The sequence below is a fragment of the Zerene cesonia genome, chromosome 9, assembly GCF_012273895.1.
Source record: "Zerene cesonia ecotype Mississippi chromosome 9, Zerene_cesonia_1.1, whole genome shotgun sequence".
Taxonomy (NCBI): domain Eukaryota; kingdom Metazoa; phylum Arthropoda; class Insecta; order Lepidoptera; family Pieridae; genus Zerene; species Zerene cesonia.
In genome coordinates this window covers 198,561-217,970 of record NC_052110.1, presented here as the reverse complement: position 1 = coordinate 217,970, position 19,410 = coordinate 198,561, and the positions used below count along the sequence as shown (strand labels likewise).

General features: G+C 35.0%; 1 protein-coding gene across 3 annotated transcripts; it reads right to left on the bottom strand.

The window, feature by feature from the left end:
• Positions 1-1,219: 1,219 nt before the first annotated feature.
• LOC119828985 lies at positions 1,220-18,334 on the bottom strand. 3 transcript variants are annotated; one of them, XM_038351328.1, is made up of 3 exons: positions 18,183-18,334; positions 3,770-3,833; positions 1,220-3,425 (listed from the first exon to the last, which is right to left on the bottom strand). In XM_038351328.1, exons 1-3 carry the CDS (start codon positions 18,223-18,225, stop codon positions 1,502-1,504), a joined length of 2,031 nt encoding a protein of 676 aa, XP_038207256.1. In that variant the 5' UTR covers positions 18,226-18,334; the 3' UTR covers positions 1,220-1,501. The 3 variants fall into 3 exon arrangements, with proteins under 3 accessions (XP_038207256.1, XP_038207257.1, XP_038207258.1); XM_038351329.1 differs by lacking the exon at positions 18,183-18,334 and adding an exon at positions 9,881-10,190; XM_038351330.1 differs by lacking the exon at positions 18,183-18,334 and adding an exon at positions 9,691-9,872.
• Between the last annotated feature and the right edge of the window lie 1,076 nt (positions 18,335-19,410).

The window sequence follows — 19,410 nt, the reverse complement described above, 5'->3', positions numbered from 1 at the left end:
AGTGCATATGTTCCGACACATCAATATGGGGAATTAAATCAACACACCTAATGGGAACACCTAAATAACGGAAAATTGGTTGGAGGGGGAAGGCGGTGGTAAATAACATATTATATATAAAAATTACGGAAAAGGGGGATAAACGTTCCTTATACCGAAAGTGCACTTAGTGATTTAAGAAAAAATGGAGAGGGTGGCGTAAACTAAACATAAACCAGCCAAAACCGTGCCCTTACTATATTTTTTGAAACAGTTACGCTATAAGCTAAAGCGTAAATATGTCTCGAAGGTATCTTACAAATATAGCATATATTCAAAAGTCAATAGACAGTGCAATGACTTACTGTAACCTACGTTCCTTTTAATTTAAAATGTAACCATAGAGAATCGGCACATTCCTCTACATTCCAACTCTATGGCCGGTTCCAGAGCGCGTATTTTTATACATTAGTTGTATAATTGTTATACATGTGTGTTTTATATCATTTTACATGGAAAGTGCCTTAACCGCACAGGGGTTTTGAAACATTTTTATGAGGGTAGTTGTAAGATAGCTATATTATATATTACGTGTCGGTCTGTCTGTGGCACATTGTTGTCAATTAATTGATTTTTTGATTCACATCAAAGAAATATATTTTGTAAACTTTATATTTATATGCCTTATAATAATCGGTTGTGCAGTTTTGATACATTTTTCTTACGTTTCAAGACTCATATTTGTTTGTTTTAATATGTTTATTTGGGACCAATTTATGTTTATTAATTATTTGTTTTTTCCTATGCATAAATGTGAGCTTCCTTAAAATCAATAAAGCACAAATAAATTGAGTTAAAATATTTATTGGTCATACATTCCTGTTGCATTTGCTTCGTGAAGCACATTGTTTTTAATAAATTTATATCAAATACAAAATTGTTTTATTTCATTTAACATAAACTCTGTTAACAAATAACATCTTAACATTATGACTAGAATAACTCGTTCTTATGTACAATTATTTATTAAAATTAAAGGCAACGAGGCAATTACACAACCCACACTTGGCTTAATGAATAGTATTATTATTGACTAGTTGCGTTAGTGGTTTTAAATCATATACTGTATAATATGTACCGTTACAAGTTCTCAATATTTGGTGCAATATTGTATTTTTATGAACATTCTAAGTTAATTTTTCAATACTGGCAAGGGAACATTGTCAAGAATTGTAATAGCTGATTTGAATTATTATAATTTGTGTTTTTAAATCGAAATCTCGATTTTCTTAATATATATCAGCACCAAACAGCTCCTTAATTTAATCTAAATAACACTTGTCATTTAAAATTTAAATAAATTACACGACACAACACGCAAAATCTGAATTGGACGGAAACACGATTTTTCAATAATCTCACTAAAGGCGCTTGTTATAAATGCATTCGTTCGCTAGCGAAACTTAGCGGACGTCTTTGGTTTTATTCAGAGTTCATTGTTCAATCTAAATCAACTGTCCACTCATCCCCACTCCGTTACACCATCATTAGTGGGGGGAGATTCCACACTTTCCGCGGGTCTCTCGTTTAACTCTCCCGGAAGATAATCCTTCCAGCTCCTGAACAGATATCTGGTAAACTTCCTGAGCTGCCTGAACTTGCAGTACGTGGCGCCTTCCGCCGACTGCAGCTGCTGCGTTTGTATCAGAAACCCCTTTTCCTTAAAGGTTTGCTCTAACTTTTCCCGTTGCAGCGTCCGACGCGACTTTCTCTTTTTCTTGTTCAACTCGTCCTTCAACACTAACCCGTTCTGAGCGTCCGCCAGAGGTAGAGTTGGCGCGGGGTCGAGGGATGTGATCCGTTCTTCATTATTCTTTTGAATGTAATCGTACCCTTTGCTTCCCTTGCTGCCTGTTCCACTGTAATACCTAAAATTCCCGCCCGAGTCTACAGAGAGCATTTTCTTCTCTTGTAACGACGGCTTGGAGCCTCCAGTGAATTTGAACTTGCATATACTGACTTCGGTGGTTGGCGTCGAAGAATTATTCTTGACCGGCATCGGCGGTATGAAAATTGCCGATCGCTTTCTCTTCACTGGTCCCTGAATTGGGTTTGGCGAAGCACGCTTCTTGGATGATTCTGGACTTTTAGTTTCTTCTGCTTGTTTGATAACTTTTGGATCTAAAAGCTCCGAGAGCTGTTTCAGGACGAGTTTATTTTTATTATCATCTAACACGGTTTCCACGGGGCTGGTGCTAGATGGCGCTACTTTATCCTTCTCTTGGGTGAGCGGTAGCTGTCCGGCGGCGGCCAACCTTTGATAGTATAACAATTGCGTTTGCAGAGCCAAAGGATGCATGTAGATACCGGCGTTCGGCCAATACACGTATCCAGGGAATTTATCGTCTTCCAGGTTAGTAGTCGACTGCGCAGGCTCAGACAACGTTGGGGAAATGTTCCTCGTCTGATGCGAGAGATCGGGCGAGCTGCTGGCCGTGTGCGGGACGTTGGTGTTCCTCTGGATCACAGATATGGCGTTTGGCTGTTCACTTTTAACACTCTCTTGCTCAGAATCTTCAATCTCCGTCTTTATTTCCGGCGTAGATGTGTAAATGTTGCCGAATTTCTTTTGTATTTGTATTTTCAGGTCGTGCAAGTCTCTGATACACAGGTTGAGCGGTTCGTCGTCGCTGTGCAAGGGGCCGGCCGCCGTCAGCGGCGCTTCGGGCATGGGCTCGTCCGGGCTGCAGAAGCGCGGCGGCGACGGATTCTCCAACCTCCTTTTGTTTTCTTGAGAGAGCTTTCTTTCTAATAAACTAGAAATTATCTTATTTTGTAAATCAGTTTTGGACGTGTTGACGGGTGTGTCTGTGTTTCTAAGCTGACACGTGTTTGAATTCAGTTTATCTTGGGGCGGTGGTTGTCCCGGTACAACTGTCCCGTAATTTTCATAGATTAAGTGGCAAATATCTGCTTTTTTCGGTTTCCTTCCGCGTCGTGGCTTAGAATTGTTGAGCGTCATCTCTCCCATATAGGGCAAGTCTTCGTACGTCATGATTTTGCTAGGGGTGATAGTGGGGGGTTTCTTTCTCTTCTCTTCCTTAAGTTTTGCTACCATATTGACTGGGGCTTGAGGGACGGTTAGTGTTTCATTCTGAGCCCCAGCGAGGCGTTGTGCCCACAGTTTAAATGCCTCACTGGTGATATTGACGTCAGCGGTTTGATCCTTCGGCTTCTCTTGGGATTTCTTCTTGGGTGCAGTTTTCTGGAGGCTCTGCTCATAGTGGTCGAGGTACTCTTGCGGCAGCGCTTGATGATGGAACTTCAGCTTCCAGCGGTTCTTCTGCCGGTTGCGGACTTGCTTCACCTTCGGCTCCGACTTGTCGTTACGGTCTTTGTTAGCTGACAGTAATTGCTGACGAAGAAGTTCCTTGTTTTCAGATGACCTGGAATAGAATATTTTTTTTTTTAACTATTCAATCTATAAATTCAATCCAATTAATGATCAATTTATTTTGAGTTTATATTAAACATATATTGAAATTCAAATATATTTTATTAATTAATTAAATACAAATATTTACATCAACATATCAGTAGAAAAGATGATTCAATTTATAAGTTCCAACCATTAAGTTATTTTTTATTCATTATAAGTTTTCCTTTAACCTCTTCCTATATTAAGTCTAGTGGAATGAATAAATATTTGAATTTATCTTAGGTGGTGTCACCTCTTATTTAAAGATAATGGTAAAGTGTCTAAGGAAATAGTTCATATGACAAATGTTACCTATTGCTCGGTCGCGGCGCCGGCGCAGGACACACGTCGCCGCACGCCGCACGACGCATTACTTCTGAAACAAAATACCATCACTTTTAGCTTATATTGTCGGTGCATTTCATTCAAAAGTTTTCACAAATATTGTTTTTTAGAAATGCAGTACGTAACTTGCTTATTCATGAAAAAATAGTACCTATAACCCATTTGACCCTAGGTTTTTATTTTTCATAAGAGAATATTGGGTACAGTGACCATATTTGAGTATGACGTTATAAAGCAGATGTCTCATGGGATCTACCTCAAAGAGTAAATTTGAACCTTATGTGCGTCAATCTATTAATAATTACGCTCGAAATAAAAGGAAACCGGAGTGTTCCAATGAAAATGGAAGCAATAATAACGCGACATTCGCGAGACGGCATCGAATCCGCCGGACAGTATACGCTTACACACACACCACCACTGTCACCTTACTAGCTATAATTGACTGTTGTTATGATGAGTCTTATATTCCATCCAAATTTAGCATTGCATCATATTAATTTTGCATACCTGTAATTGAATAAATTTTCTCTTTATTTGCAAAATATCGTAACTTATATGTAATCACATGTAAGTATAATATGAACTTACAATATTTCTAGGCTTGTAGTCTTACAAGCCTGATGGAGCGCATTAGTCATTAGTAGTATTTTACTGTACGAAGGAAATTTAAAGGAAATAATTCCAGAATTTATTATTATCGTTATTAGGTCATAATGCAGGCCAAATAAGCTGTGTGTCATTCAGTCAGTGTGTCCGAATCAGGAAGCCGTGAAATCCGAGCGGCGGACAGAAATACGCGCGCTGCGGCATCTTTCGCAATACCAGAGGCAATACTGCGTCTGTATCGTATGTACAGACTAGTGACTACACACTGTCGCACGCGCATACATCACTATCATAGGTCTTACCTAGAATCATTACGAAACTACTTGTACTTTTTGTTTTGTGACGAAACCCCCTTTGTGATAGGGAGGTATTACGAAAAAATCGTGTGCACTGCGTTATTATTATCTACCTACTTACTGTCTTTCCTGATTCTCTACGTTTTTATGAACAAAAAAAGTCACTAAAAACTGAGTTTACTTATTTGTTTAAGCGTGGGGATCAAGAAATAAATTTTCATGGTGCACTGAACTTTTTTTCCCTAAATAGTCTTTCTAACAAAATATATATATATCTAATAAAAGATATAGTCAAGTAACAAGTTCTGCCAACTACAATGTATCGTAATGTAATGATGGAAATGTTACAAACCACTCTAATTATAATAAGTAAATAAATCAAAATATTTTTCCATACACAAATAGGTAATTCATATATTTGAAAGCAAAATTTTGTGTAATTGTAACGTCACATTTGATAGGTAAACCACGAAGCCACAGCCCAACTGCGCATCCGTACGTCACCGATAAGCTGGTGAATCACTTGCCACGTAACATTCTGCTTATAAGTTATAGCTATTTAATATTCTATTATAAAAATATGATTCATTGGTCACTTAATTATTATTTTTCTGAATAAGTTCGTAACATCATGGCATATAATTATTAGGTTTAATTGTGTAAGCTTTTTCAATCGATTCGATATTCTAATGTGGCAAATAATGGTTTAGGTTCTAAATAGTATACCTACCTCGGTATACCTCCTAAATAGTTGAACCTGAAATTGTAGTATCCCGAATGAATAAATTAATAACCGATAATTTGAGCCCAAACTAATCATTACGTAGGTACATTATAAAAATAACTCTTACGACAGCATACCAACCATAAAGTAGGTATATATAGTCTCAGTGGGTGGTCGCTCCATATTACATTATATCGTAATATTCGCTCGTATTATGGTACAAAAATTGTGAATCACCACAACATACTTATAATAATAATCAAAAGCACATCGATTTGATAATAAATGTATCAATAGAACAGCATGAAGCCCCACGCCCTCATTTGTACATTTCTCCGAAGTGTTGGGATGTTATTAATAAGTTCATAATATTCTCGTGTAAACAGCTCTATTCTTGCGATTCTTGCGTCCGACGGAAATGATTCTCTTTGAACGACAAATTGATGATTAATTAGAAAAATTAGGGCGATCGGTGACCCGTGTTCTATATTGAATTTCTTATCAATTCTGTCTGGTTCAATGTTTTACAACTCATCTTTTAAATTTCTTATTTAAGAATCCAATACTTTTTATTTTGTGTAGCGAATAACAGATCAATGACAGGAGCATGTTTTATTATTTTATAAGGTATCTACATATTTTTTTACGTCATAACCGACAATGGAGCTGACAAATCGCCTGATAGTATAAGCGATACCATCGCCAATGGGCATTTGCAGAGGCCAAGTGGATTGTTGACGTTACGTTGGGATGAAGAAAGGATTGAATACTTAAATTGAGAAAGGACTGGGAAGGTAAAGGGTTCGGGCCACCATCTCTTCTCATCATCTTACGTAAATTTCACGCTGATCTTTGCGAGTAGTCAACCTTTCCCGGTGCGAGCTGGCCCAATGCTCAGCTCCCGCATTGATTTATTTATGTATTCATTTCGATTAAAAGCGCATAAGTGATGTCCATTACCAAAAATTGAGTGAAATAACAGTGGTCGATATTTACATCTGCCACAACGAGTTCACGCGTGTTACGTATGAGCTGGCGGCCGGCCAGCCGTGTGACGTCACTGAACTCGCTATGGAAGTTGTTACAGTTTTCAGAATTACAATGAACTTTTTCAAATATATGAATCGCGTATTGTTTTGGTTTTCAGTTTTTTTTTAAAGTCGGTACAATAATGTTTTGGGATATTAGTTTTAACTATGTCCATGAAAAGATACAAAATAGAACTACATAGTTCAATGTGACGGCACTACATACTGTCCGTAAGGACATATTTATGTTTAAGTTTTACCATCATCACACATGAAATAACTCATCTGCCAGAAAACACCATTTCTCTTTCCACTAAAAAATCTACTCAGAAAGTTCAGACAATACATCCAATATGGACAGTAACTGCATATATCTTGATGGACGATGCACTAAAATGACCTAATAATAACTAACTGCTAACTGAGTCCTAAGATTGCTTAATAGTTGATACGAAAATAGGCATAGCGGTTAAACCTAGGCTGTTTGTTCCCTTTAAGACAATTATAAGTAGCGGCTGGAACATGACAGTGACTCTATCAAATGAAATATTGCCTTAATTATCGTAACTTATATTCTTGGTAATGGTTAAACTCAAATTTTGTGAGATTGCTAATTCTATTGCAAAATTCCTTAAATGTTTTATAAAACGTAATAAAATACCCAACGTAGTACCATTTCAATGAATCGTTTCTAGCTACTTATTTGTCCCATAATATTAAATAAAATTCAATCGACAGGCCGTCATATACAAATCGTTTCTATGATATTCTAAATACAAAAAGCATAAATTAAAATGTATTGTTGATAACCGACGCGTACCTACCAAATTATAATCAATAGCTTCCGTTTTCGATAAACTACCTAACCCAAAATAAACGAATATTTCATAGCTAATAATGTCATTACATAAAAATGGGCATATATCGTGTAAACTAACTAATAAAGCAAAGCAGCCAAGAATCGATTATAATAGTCGACAAATAAACATACAGGGAATTTTAATAACATCCTTATTTGGTGCAAAGAGAATGAATTTATTTGCATGAATCATAAGAAGCGTAGGTCGGCTCGGTAGGGCTGCCAACAGGCGGAAATGTTGGTTTTGGAACAATTCAAAAATCCTCAAACTCAGCTGTTTATATCGAACATTGTCTACGTCAAATAGAATGCGCATAGTCATAGAACATTAAATACAGCGATACACTTTGAAAACAAGTCAATTGAGTGACGTCAATAACAACGTACATACCTACCTACTGTAGTGTACTCAAACCCAAACTCAAACATTTATTTATTCAATTAAGGCGACTTATAGAAACACTTTCGAATCGTTCGAATCCGAGACAGAGAAATTTAAAAATAATTATTTGATATTAAGAACAGTTGAATTATTATTTTCTCATATTGATACTGTTTTCCTAATTCTCATATCTTATGTTTTATCTGAAAACCATATCCCTAAAAATTTTACGTGGCAACCATATAAACTGATACATGCAATATAACAGAATAAAATGTATGCAACTTTCGCTGAAGTCTATCGAATTGAAATTAGTATAGTGCAGCGTTGTTAGATCCGGTTCCACAGCTGTGCGTAGGCTGTTTTGAGGTAAATAATAACAAACAATCAGGATTTAACGAGAAACAACGTAACTTCTCGCATTTATAATTTTAATAGCTTCATCGACTTAACCCAGTTCTAGTATGCAAGTGCCTACATTTAGCTTCAGATTTAATATTAATACTGATTATTATTATTATTATTTACCAAGTATTGATCAGTCAATTAGTAGTCCTAAATATTTATGATAGAGTCATAAATATGCCTACTTATGCGTCAGAATCGTGGACAATTGAAAAAAATTAAAATCGCAAGAGTATTTTAAAATGGTTGTAATTAAAAACTGAGCATGCAGCACTACGATATATTTTTAATCATAAGTGAAGCACGTGGGTGTCCACGCTTATGTCATCGATAACCTTATGACCGATGTTCACTGATAGCGTCACGCTCAGCTCAACAACTCGCTCAGTAACAACCGTAACAATCCTTCAGTTTTGTTACGATCACTATTATAAGGAAAACAGACACATATTATATGGTGTATGACTCATGTACGTCGCTATTATTTTCCGTACGTCCGTAGTATTTTCCGTAACTATACTGCAAACCGTTACTATGTAAAAACCGTTAAAGTTTACTTAAGATATTTCAGTTACTTAACATAAGTACTCAATATACCAAATGATTCGCATACTATGGTCAAATAGGAAATAATTTAATCCTATGAAGTAGATGGAGAATATAAAGAAAATTAACTATATTATGAAAGAGAAATTAACAATTCATTCCATAAAAATGTTATTTATTATGTGCAATTGTTTGACGATAATCTTAATTTTTCTAAACTGAAAGGAACTGTCGCATATTTTCCAATATCATTTGAATAAAGGCCACACAACGCAAGACAAATACGTAAAATTAGCATTGTTTGAGACAATTTGACACCCGCCTTATTTGAGCTGCGGCTGGGTGCTTTTCTTAATTTGCCGCAATACAGCTTTCCGTCGTTATGACTTGTGCACACAATTTCACAATATGGCATACATTGCTGTTTATCCTTCATTTGTTTCACTTGGAATTCTTTCAATTGACAAATCTGGCATTTAGAAACGGGTTCTTATTAGTGGGTATATATCAACATTACACTTTCTCAATACTTGCCTATTTGGGACTAGTGTTGGTTTCGGCTAAACGATTCCGTTTGTAACATAATATAAATGGGCAATATTAATTAAAATATGTATGATTCATGCGAAGCATTTACTCTAAATCACCTTGAAACTATTTGACGTACCTGTATAATACTGTGTCAAAATATTAACTCTTAATTAATATCACCATGACGTTATAAACCTACCTACAATTAAAAAACACAGTGAAAGTTAGGTAGTTACTCGTTACTTAGTCTCAATAAATTTTAATAATAATATAATAATACAAAATTCTGCATAAATTATAATCATTTTTTACTGAAAAATTAATATGTTATTCAATCACTTCATTACATGTTACATAAATATAGTTTACACGCAACACATTAGTTGTATTTGTTGTTATTCCATTAAATATAATGAATTAAAATTATATGCGCTGTAATGAATTTAATTGAAAGTAAATTCAACAGTTAAGACTTGTTAAAATTTATGAAATAGTGTTGGCCACATACAGTAAAATGTAATCACAGTCACACAGCACGTTGTTTTGTTATCGCAATGTTATCAGGGTCGATAACTGCGGCGCGGTGCACTAGCAATCAAAATCACGGAATGGTTTGTTCACTGGCGAATGGCGATTAGTAATGCACACAAGCGGCGGTGAGCGACAAGCTGTGGCTAGCAAGGTGGCTGCGGCGGTACCTGCGCCCTCGGGAAGCATGGGGCGCCCAGGGGTCGGATGCACCGATGCACGCTTATCAACGCCGAGCCGGGACTCGCGCGCGACGCACACTAATCTATATTCAGACAAGCCGACCAAAATCGCTATTGCTTTCGGTTTCCATACGGCCTAAATTTAGAGGCCGCTCGCTACAGAAATAAATGCGTTTTTACGTGTTTTTTCACGAGCATTAGACGGGAATAGAGAGTTTCGCGGAGGCTGGTGTTGTGCCAGAGAAACTCGAGATTCGTGCCGTATTTGGCAGCCGCGAACTCGCATTTGGTTATGTATCGGCTTGCGTTGAGCTAATTCGGGCGATTCTTGACGGGATGCGTTACCTGCGCGCTTGCCATATATGGACACGCGTTTACATTACACCGCTCGCGCCTGCGCCGGGCCCCGCTCCCGCGCCCGCTGCATTTGCACGTCACCCTTTTGGCGCGAAACGGCGCTACAATTTCATTTTGCACACGTGATATAGTTTAAAAATCATGCCAAAATTATTAAGTTTCTTTCGTAAATATTTAGATTTCATAATTATACATTTTTGTGGGAACATTACATTTATGATGATGTCTAAAAAAGTTTAGCTTTTAGGCCTGTAAACGATCTTACTCATATTCGACATTACTCATATGACCGCGGAAAAATATAATTGTGTTGTAATACATTTCTGCTTAATACACATTTTCAGTGACAACGGGTAAATAAAATATAAACTAGCAATATCCGTAAATAAAATAAGAACATAGGTATTTTGCGCGCCTCATGAAATATTAATTTTATATAGTTTATATTTATTTGCCTTTTTACTTCAAAATTATTTTAAATTAGTATTTTTTGGACTTGTATTTCAAATAGGGGGCCTTAAATGTATTTCGATATTTCTTAAAAATTCCAATTGAAAAAATAAAAAATATCCAATTTCCAATAAAAAAATATAATGAATAAACTGTTGATGTTCTTTGATAACGTTTGAAATGAATTTAAAATAAATAAATAATATTTTATTACATAAGCATGAGCACGCCGCTTCCACGCAACTAATAGCCCGCCTGAAGTCTAAACCTAATCTAAATAGAAAATATGGAAAGATTAATGAGTCTCACCCACTTATGCATACAAATATAACCTTGGCGAGAGGCAATTAATATTATAATCGCTTGCTTAGGGCGCTCACACACATTGCCGTTGTCATGTAGGTATACTTTAAATTATGATTATAATATAATACATTGTAAACTCACGTATTTAATCATAGCATATTTGGTATCAACCTACCTCATGTTAAGGAAAATACGACTGTTAAGGTAATGTGGAAGATTTCAATCCAAACTGGTCAAATTATAGTGGTTATACCTTCCTACACGTAACAGACCAGACTCTATTTATACATTTATTTCTTTATCAAGGTACCATGCAAAATAGATAATTTAATGAGAAAAGAAATTGAGATAGATCACACGAATACAAACATGCAAATATTGCAAAGGCAATACACATGCCACTATAATAAGTTTAAGGTGAAACAGTAGGGGGTACCTAATAGCGTATGCGAATCCAACGAGCTAGAATCATCGAAACAACAAAACTAAGGAATTAAAAAAAAATAACCAAGCTAGCTCGAGTAGAAAAGTTTTTCAGAAGTATACTATATCTATTTCATATTGTCTATAATAAGAATTTATGGATGTTATTGTAACTAGTTACGGAAGAAACCCCGGACTTAACATATTGTCATTTTAGTATGTTGCTTATTATCTAAGCTTCTGAAGCGATTAAGGAGAAAAACGTCCCTTATAATTATTTAGGATTGTAAATAATATTTGCCTAAATTGGGTTGGAATATCAAGGTAGCCCTATTATTCTTTGAAAAACTACCAATTAAAATTATAGTCATTATAAAATTTAAAAGCTTTAATATTGCTCTGAAGAAGATAAAATGTAAATTTCCAATAACCTTTTATAAGTAGTGTAGAGAACTGACATTACAAACGATGTTGTTATGAGATCAATTAAAAATAAAATTGCAAGCAACGTGTGTTTCTTTAATAAAAGACGAGTAATAACGAAGAGTAATATTAGGCATAAAGTAAAGTATCGTCTAATGAAATGTAATGATCTAATGTAGTGGTAAATGTGAAAGTACTTATGTATCGAACCCGACTTGATTTTATTTGGGACCTATATTATAATCTGTGTGACGTCCTTCAGTATAATAAAAAATCCCATTGGCATTTCAATATTTTAGTAATACATCATTGATATTTATGAGAAAACATAGACATGAGATAGGTGATATCAAATACGGATTTTTCATCCGAATACGACGACTATCTTGGGGATGACGCAGTCGTGATTATCATCGCTTCGTTCGGTGAGACCCCACTGAGTAGAATAACTTAATAAAATGGATATTAAAAGATAATGTAAATTATTGAATTCTATGTTACGGTAAATATTTTACATAAATAAAAATAATCATTTTTACTTATATCAAATCTGCGAGTACAGCACCTATTAGTATAATTAACTATTTATAATAATCAAAATCATTCAAGATCCTACAAAATTGAATCAAGCGTGTGCATAAGTCATAGCTGAGATTTCTATCGCACCATATAACCCGGTATTGCAATATCGGAGCCAGTTGAAAGCAGCCTTAACATTATTATTTCCATGCATAACTCGATCGTATTAGCATAAACAGTCCCTTGGCCCACGATTTGCATCCAACTACGAGTTTGCGACCATATTGGATGTCGGCGTAGGTTTTATTGTAACACCTTATCGCTACTATTGCAAAACAACACCTTTGCTTGGTGAATATCAGAACTGTGTCAATTATTTGAGTATCGTTGCAAACTATTTGATGAAGTCGCATGATTTGTGGTTGATAATTGGTTTTTTTTTATGTCATAGCGGGCAACTGAGCTGGTGGTTCGCCTGATGGTAACCGACCACCACCGCCCATGGAATGGACAGGGACAGGTGAGGAAAAGGAAACGGGCCTCCTGGCTCCCCCACTCACCGCACGAAACACAGTGGCATGCCACTATTTCACGCCGGTTTTCTGTGGGGGTGTGGTACTTCCCCGGTGCGAGCTGGCCCAATTCGTGCCGAAGCGTGCTCGACTCCCACAATAAAATCGTCTAGTGGTAGTGGTACAAGCTGGGGCCCATGTGAATGACGGATTTATATAAAGGCTGGGTAGGTCTCCATCTATCCAGAGCCATTATTAAATGAGATTTACAAAATGTATGGAATAACTTTGGTTTCATGTTTATCTAAATCTATGTATGTATATAGTTCCGTATGTTTTATTAGAAAACATTTTTAAAACGAACAATATTTCCGTAGGCCTTGTAAGTCGTAGCATTTCAAGTATCATCACAATAATTCATAGACTGAACAATACAATATAATAAAAATGATTTCAAAAATTATATACGGTGTGGGCAGTGGTATTGTAATGACAGATCAATGACCACGGCCCCGTGAGATGATTAGAACAAAAAGTTAGCCATTAGAGGAGCACCCACGTGGTGTCACTGTGGTACTCACTGAGTTGGGTTAATTGATTGTGCTGTATACCTCCCATTGGTATTGTGAATAAGTTATATTTAGTGTGAGACTTTTGGGCATCACAAAAGTTGAGAATGTGTTGTATATAACACAATCTATGTGTTTTATGGAATATGCATTTTAATACTGCGTTATGGGAAAGGATTAAACAACACACTAAAGTTCAAAATTATCTGTCTATTTATGTTCTGTTTACAACAATGGATCTTACTTATCTACATCTTACTGTATAAGAAACACAACAAAACATGCCCTTCGCGAACCAATTTGTTGACTTAGTTTGAACCTAGAAGTGCAACAGACATTTCTCGCTTAATTATTTTATAGCTTTTATTGTAATCTATTTTCACATTTGACCATCATCGGTATTCTATCATCTGTATAGCGTCTTATCTCTTGACACAAAGCGCATGTGATACGCTTATCTGTCAATTGGCAATGATGAAGTGGAGCCACCCACAGGTGAGCACTGACCCGGCTCCCACGCGGCAAATAGACACGTCCCAAAACGACACTCCTTATGCTCTGTACTTCAGTAATTATGTTACATCTTCTATATCTATATTGTAAGGACTTCCTTAATACGTACTTCTGTCATTCGAAAAAGCAACCATAGCGTGAATGAAGAAGCATTCTTGTCTTTTGAGGAGTGACATCAACAGAATAATGAATTACATAAGTAAAAATGAAAACTTTAACTACTTTATAGTTAAAGTTTTCAATAGTACGGTATTTTTTAAATATTAAGTAAACAAAATATTATATTTTGCCTTGCATCGTGATGAGTTATTAATTATTAAGGTAACAATAAAACCAGCAATAAAATATCTTATTATCTTAATAAAGAAGGCAGTAAATGTATAAATGGTAATGTTTGCGATGCGTGGGACAAAGTTTTGGCATCTTCAACATGACATACGGCCTACGTGCCTCACCGTCTTCTTATATAGACCATGTCTAAAAGGAAATAATAACAAAAACGATAAAATATTGACCAGCCGACGTGTATAGACTATATTACATAGATGGAACCCGATGAGGCAGATGTTCCGTGTTATGAATGTACGGAAGTTTCCTTAAGTCAATCTTATGTAATAAGGAATAATGTTTCTTGACTACATTTCGTTCGGGGCAGGTTATCTTACATGTATCGCGAATGCTGCGCAAAGCGGGGACAAGTTAAGTTCTAGATTATCTATTGGCAACTCCTTTCACTGCAGAACGAGGAAAACGCTTATAAATAGTATCATAGATCTTATGTTCTTTGGATTGAAGAAGCCCAGAAATTTGGGCGTCTGCAATAATCTTAAAAACGTAAAGGTTGAAAACTGACTGATCTATCAACACAAAGCCGAAACAACTGGTACGATGGGGCTAAAATTTAGGACTATGATGTAGGCATTTGCTAAGGAAGGTTTGAGATCTACCCGGGGAAGAAATACGGGATGAAAGCTTGTTCCGTGAAAATTCATTTTATACACGCGGCTGAAGCTGCGGGCAACAGCTAGTACTTTATGAGTCTGTAAACGATTCTACTCTACTATTTTCTATACCTGGAATAAGATCTAACTTATAGATGTCATTCAGAATCAGAACTCTGTCATAAAGTTTTTGCCGGAAAAATTGATAACTAGTCATTAGGTGCAGAAAGATTAAAGCCTTATAAACTTAACATCGCTGTACCCACCCGCAAATAAGGAACGCATTCAGTCACTTCGAGTGGGTTATGATTATATTACCATCGAGGTTTCCTTATTGCTATATCTGATTCACATTCAAATGACTGTCATATTATCTCGTTCGAGAATCAATAATAACGCCAAATCTGTCCGCTACCATTCTAGGGGTCTATATAAAATATAATTTAAGTACAAGCTATACCCATTTCCGCATTACCAATATTACCATAATCTTAAATACCCTGTAGACCATTGTCTCTGCCCGTTTAAGGGAGCCGCCATCTTTGGTTTGATTTATTATTTTTGGCGCGAAATCAAAAGTGCAGTGCTCTGACCTGCGCAATAATAATTAGTATTTATAACTGGACTCAATTTGAATCGATCGTGTATATAATTTCAGTATATTAATCGCTCTATTTTATTTATTAATCATTAACCTATTGCTATAAGTTATCACTGGCGCCATCTAGTGCTTGATAAATGAAACGGTACAAAATTGGAGACACTATAACTACATTATAAAAACTATAGAAACGTATAATTATGTTAATTTTCATGAATTCACTATTTTATTTTACTGTATTTTTATATAGTTATTCAAAGACGACATTTAATTCAATATATCTGGATAATAGTATAGTATAATCTCTTTATGTACTGCCTGATATAACTGTTATTGAATTTACTAGTATTATTTATATTAAACAGACCTACTATAAGCTAAATAGAAAATTCGTTTAAATAATAATAATTTAAACCTCTGTTAATTATATCAAAAGCGCAGATAACGTAATTCTATACGAACTTAGCATAATTATTGTGTCTAGTCACACACGGTTCTACCGGGTATTTCTAGTGGTACGCTTTTTCTCTCATTAAGAACCTTCTTGTACCAAACAAAACCAAAAAAAAAAAGGCGAATTGGTCTGCCGTTGTTAAGCTTGCTTAGCAACACATCTGGTGATTAAGCAACACTTTTTATTGATGTAGATTGATGGTTCTATAGTGACAATGTTTATTTTTAATGTTTCTATCGTGTACATATTCAAATAAACTAACAGCCGGAAAATTGGCAAATTTGGTCCGAACACCCACGCTCATTACAAGTCGTATATTGCAGTGTCAACACTCCATTAATTACAAGCAATTAATTAATTAGCCTACCGCCAACACTGCTTTGCTATCAGCTATCTGCAATTGACATGTTTTTCAACAAGAAATGGTTCGATATAATATAGGCTTAACACACACGATGCTTTATTGTTGTAATATAATAAAGTAATTACTTATATAAGGATTGTGATGGTATAAATTCTTCTTTGTAATGTGGTGTTTAAACAGAATTATAAATGAAAATCAGTAAAGTAAATACATGAAAGATTCAAGAGTGATTGAATATTAACTCCAATCAGCATGAATATGCTGTATAATATATAGACAAAGGAATTTGCTCTGTGTCTCCGTATCTATATGGCTTGATATTAGGGAAATGGAATAAGACCTACATAATTTAAAAAAAAAATTTGACTTGAGTAGAAACGTGTCTTCCCGAGATATGAATATGCCAATACGATTGTTTGTCTATCACGTCGCAATAATTCAATCGATTAGTTCAAATCGAAATATTAATCATGATTAGCGAGACCGAGAGTAGATTAGACTTTATATTTAATCATTTTTTGAAATAAACAAACACTACTTACCTATCTAATTACTTCATAATCTATTTAAATTTCATTTTAACTGTGTTTAATAACGAAACGATTAATGTGAACCGAGCGTTAAACGTAGGTTCGATATGGAGTAAAGTTCGCACCAAAAGTGCAACCTCCGTGACGCCTACACGCCGTGACAGTAACACCGTCCGCTTCATATTGTAGTTGATGTATGTACGCTTGTCTGACTTATATCGATTAATGAAAGACGTTATTACGTAAACTATATTAGTAGCATCAAATGTTAAGATTGTAAAGATTTGTAAGTGTAAAGGTGTATCTAGATGGCTTATTTACTGATAGTTAGGACTAAAACCTACAGATTTAAACCTAACAAAGTATACCCTCTAGGATGATGCCCAGTCTCATGTCTTATTTGTATAATACTATCTGGAACTCGCGGCGTACTCGTGGTACCAGAATAGATAGTAGCCCATATGCTATCCCAGTGTAAAATCTACTTTTGTGCTTATTTCTTATAGATTTGACTAGTTGTATTGCGTGAAAGAGTAACAAACATCCATATATTCGTATAAAGTTTTAAGTAAACAGTCCTTTTTTTTAATTTACATAAAAATAAAAAATTATCAATAGTTATGTGCATCTTACAAGCCAGATTTATTCTGAATTCAAAACCATGTGATATTAAAAACAACACATATTTTCAAAATCTGATTTGATTCGAAATTCTAAATTGTACGTAGCCTATTAAAAGATATACATTATATTATAGATAGATAGAGCAGAGCAAGGTAATCTCAGGTATTATATTAAAAATCAAGGTACTATATTAAAAAAGTTCAATCTGTCGTATCTGGTAAAAATTAAATTTATTTACACTGTTATATATATTTATTAATATTATATAATTTAATTTGCTCAGTTGCTTACACCTCCAAAAGTATGTTCTTCCAGCATTTCCATTATCACAGGTTGTCTGGTAGAGATCACTCGTTAGTGATAAGACCGCCCTTTGTACAATATTTCTTTATGCTGTTTTTCTCTGTTACTTTTATTTTGGTGTACAATAAAGAATTTATTATTATTATTATTATTATTATATTTAAACTGGCTCTGCCAGCGGTTTCACCCGCGTAAGTTCGTATCCCGTAGGAATATCAGGATAAAAAGCGACCTATTTATACCTAATATTTGTAGGATAGGATAGGATAATTTATGGAAGTTGGAGAACTTTCTATAATCAGAAACTCGATTTTTAAGATAAGTTATCACAATCAATATATTAATAACCATCTGCAACTTATATACCTATATCGCTAAATATAAATATTCACATTATTTACCTTCGATAACTATTTCTCTAATCCTCGCTTGCTTTCCACACATTAGACATTCACACCTCACTTTTAACGAATTCACAAACAAAACTACACTTTTATAAATTAATATTAAACTTAATAATACTTATTAGTCATAAATTAAAATTTATAGTGAAGTACCGCCCAGTGATTTCGTGAGCACAGATAAACAATTAACAAACAAATCGTAAAGCGCGGGAAAAGCAATGTCAAACGTAATGTGTTTAGGCACAGGCTTACGAGCATACTGCCAGCTCCCACAGTACACAGGCTCACAGTGGGTCACCGCCTACAGCCTGCAATGAGATCATAAAGCTGTTTCGAACATAATTTACACTTGCGTGTGCTAAGTGCAACTAGACAATTATTGAATATTAAGTTGATGGCTGTAACAGCTACAATTTTACTGACTTCAAATAAATTGCTCAGTTTTTTTTTTTTTGCAATTACCAAGTCGAAGTTAATAAGGAAATGCGTTAATTTAACAGTTATTTAACGAAAACATATCAAGATATTATTTAAATACATTGTTCAAAGCGCTATGCACTTAACACAAAGCTATATAAATAGGCATCCTTCAAATGAGATGTATCAGGTTGAAATAAATGCATTCATTCAATTACGGGCGATGACTTCATTTGCGGATGTACCGCATCAGAACCAACCAAGTGCGAACTGATGTAATAGGAGGTTCCTTCCATGGGACTATATGAGAGCAATGACAAGTATATTTACAACTAAACGCTATATATTCAAATCTTTTAACATTTTCACAAACAAAACACTTCGATATTTTGTTACAAGCAAAAACATTTGCTTCTAGCTACTAGGAATCGCCCAGTAATCGAAATTATGTGTGCGTTTCAAATGTTATAAAAACATTTTGCAGTTTTCTCACATCAGTAGCAGCAACATAGGAGCAGTCTCATAATCTTATAATCCATATCCATACTCCTCCCACCGCTCAAATCGTAAAAAGTAAAATATATTTGATTCACGTACTTAATGTATAGTTCTTTCCTTTTTTTTCTCAAGTTATATCTTTAAATACCCATCATATGATCGTGTAAGCCTTAATTTTTCCTGATAACATCTTCTATACAGACTATTACGAGTTATTTAGTCTATATAACAGAATATTCACACACAGATACCGATCGAATATTAAGTCATGATTAAATTAATAAATAGCATTGTCGTCATACATGTCGGT

Excerpts from the sequence above, each read along its gene's own strand:
- LOC119828985 (XM_038351328.1), bottom strand. The coding sequence starts at position 18,225 with ATGTGTGGAAAGCAAGCGAGGATTAGAGAAATAGTTATCGAAG. Across the intron at positions 3,834-18,182 it reads TAGAGAAATAGTTATCGAAG|AAGTAATGCGTCGTGCGGCG; the intron begins GTAAATAATGTG and ends ATTTTGTTTCAG. Across the intron at positions 3,426-3,769 it reads GCGCCGCGACCGAGCAATAG|GTCATCTGAAAACAAGGAAC; the intron begins GTAACATTTGTC and ends ATTCTATTCCAG.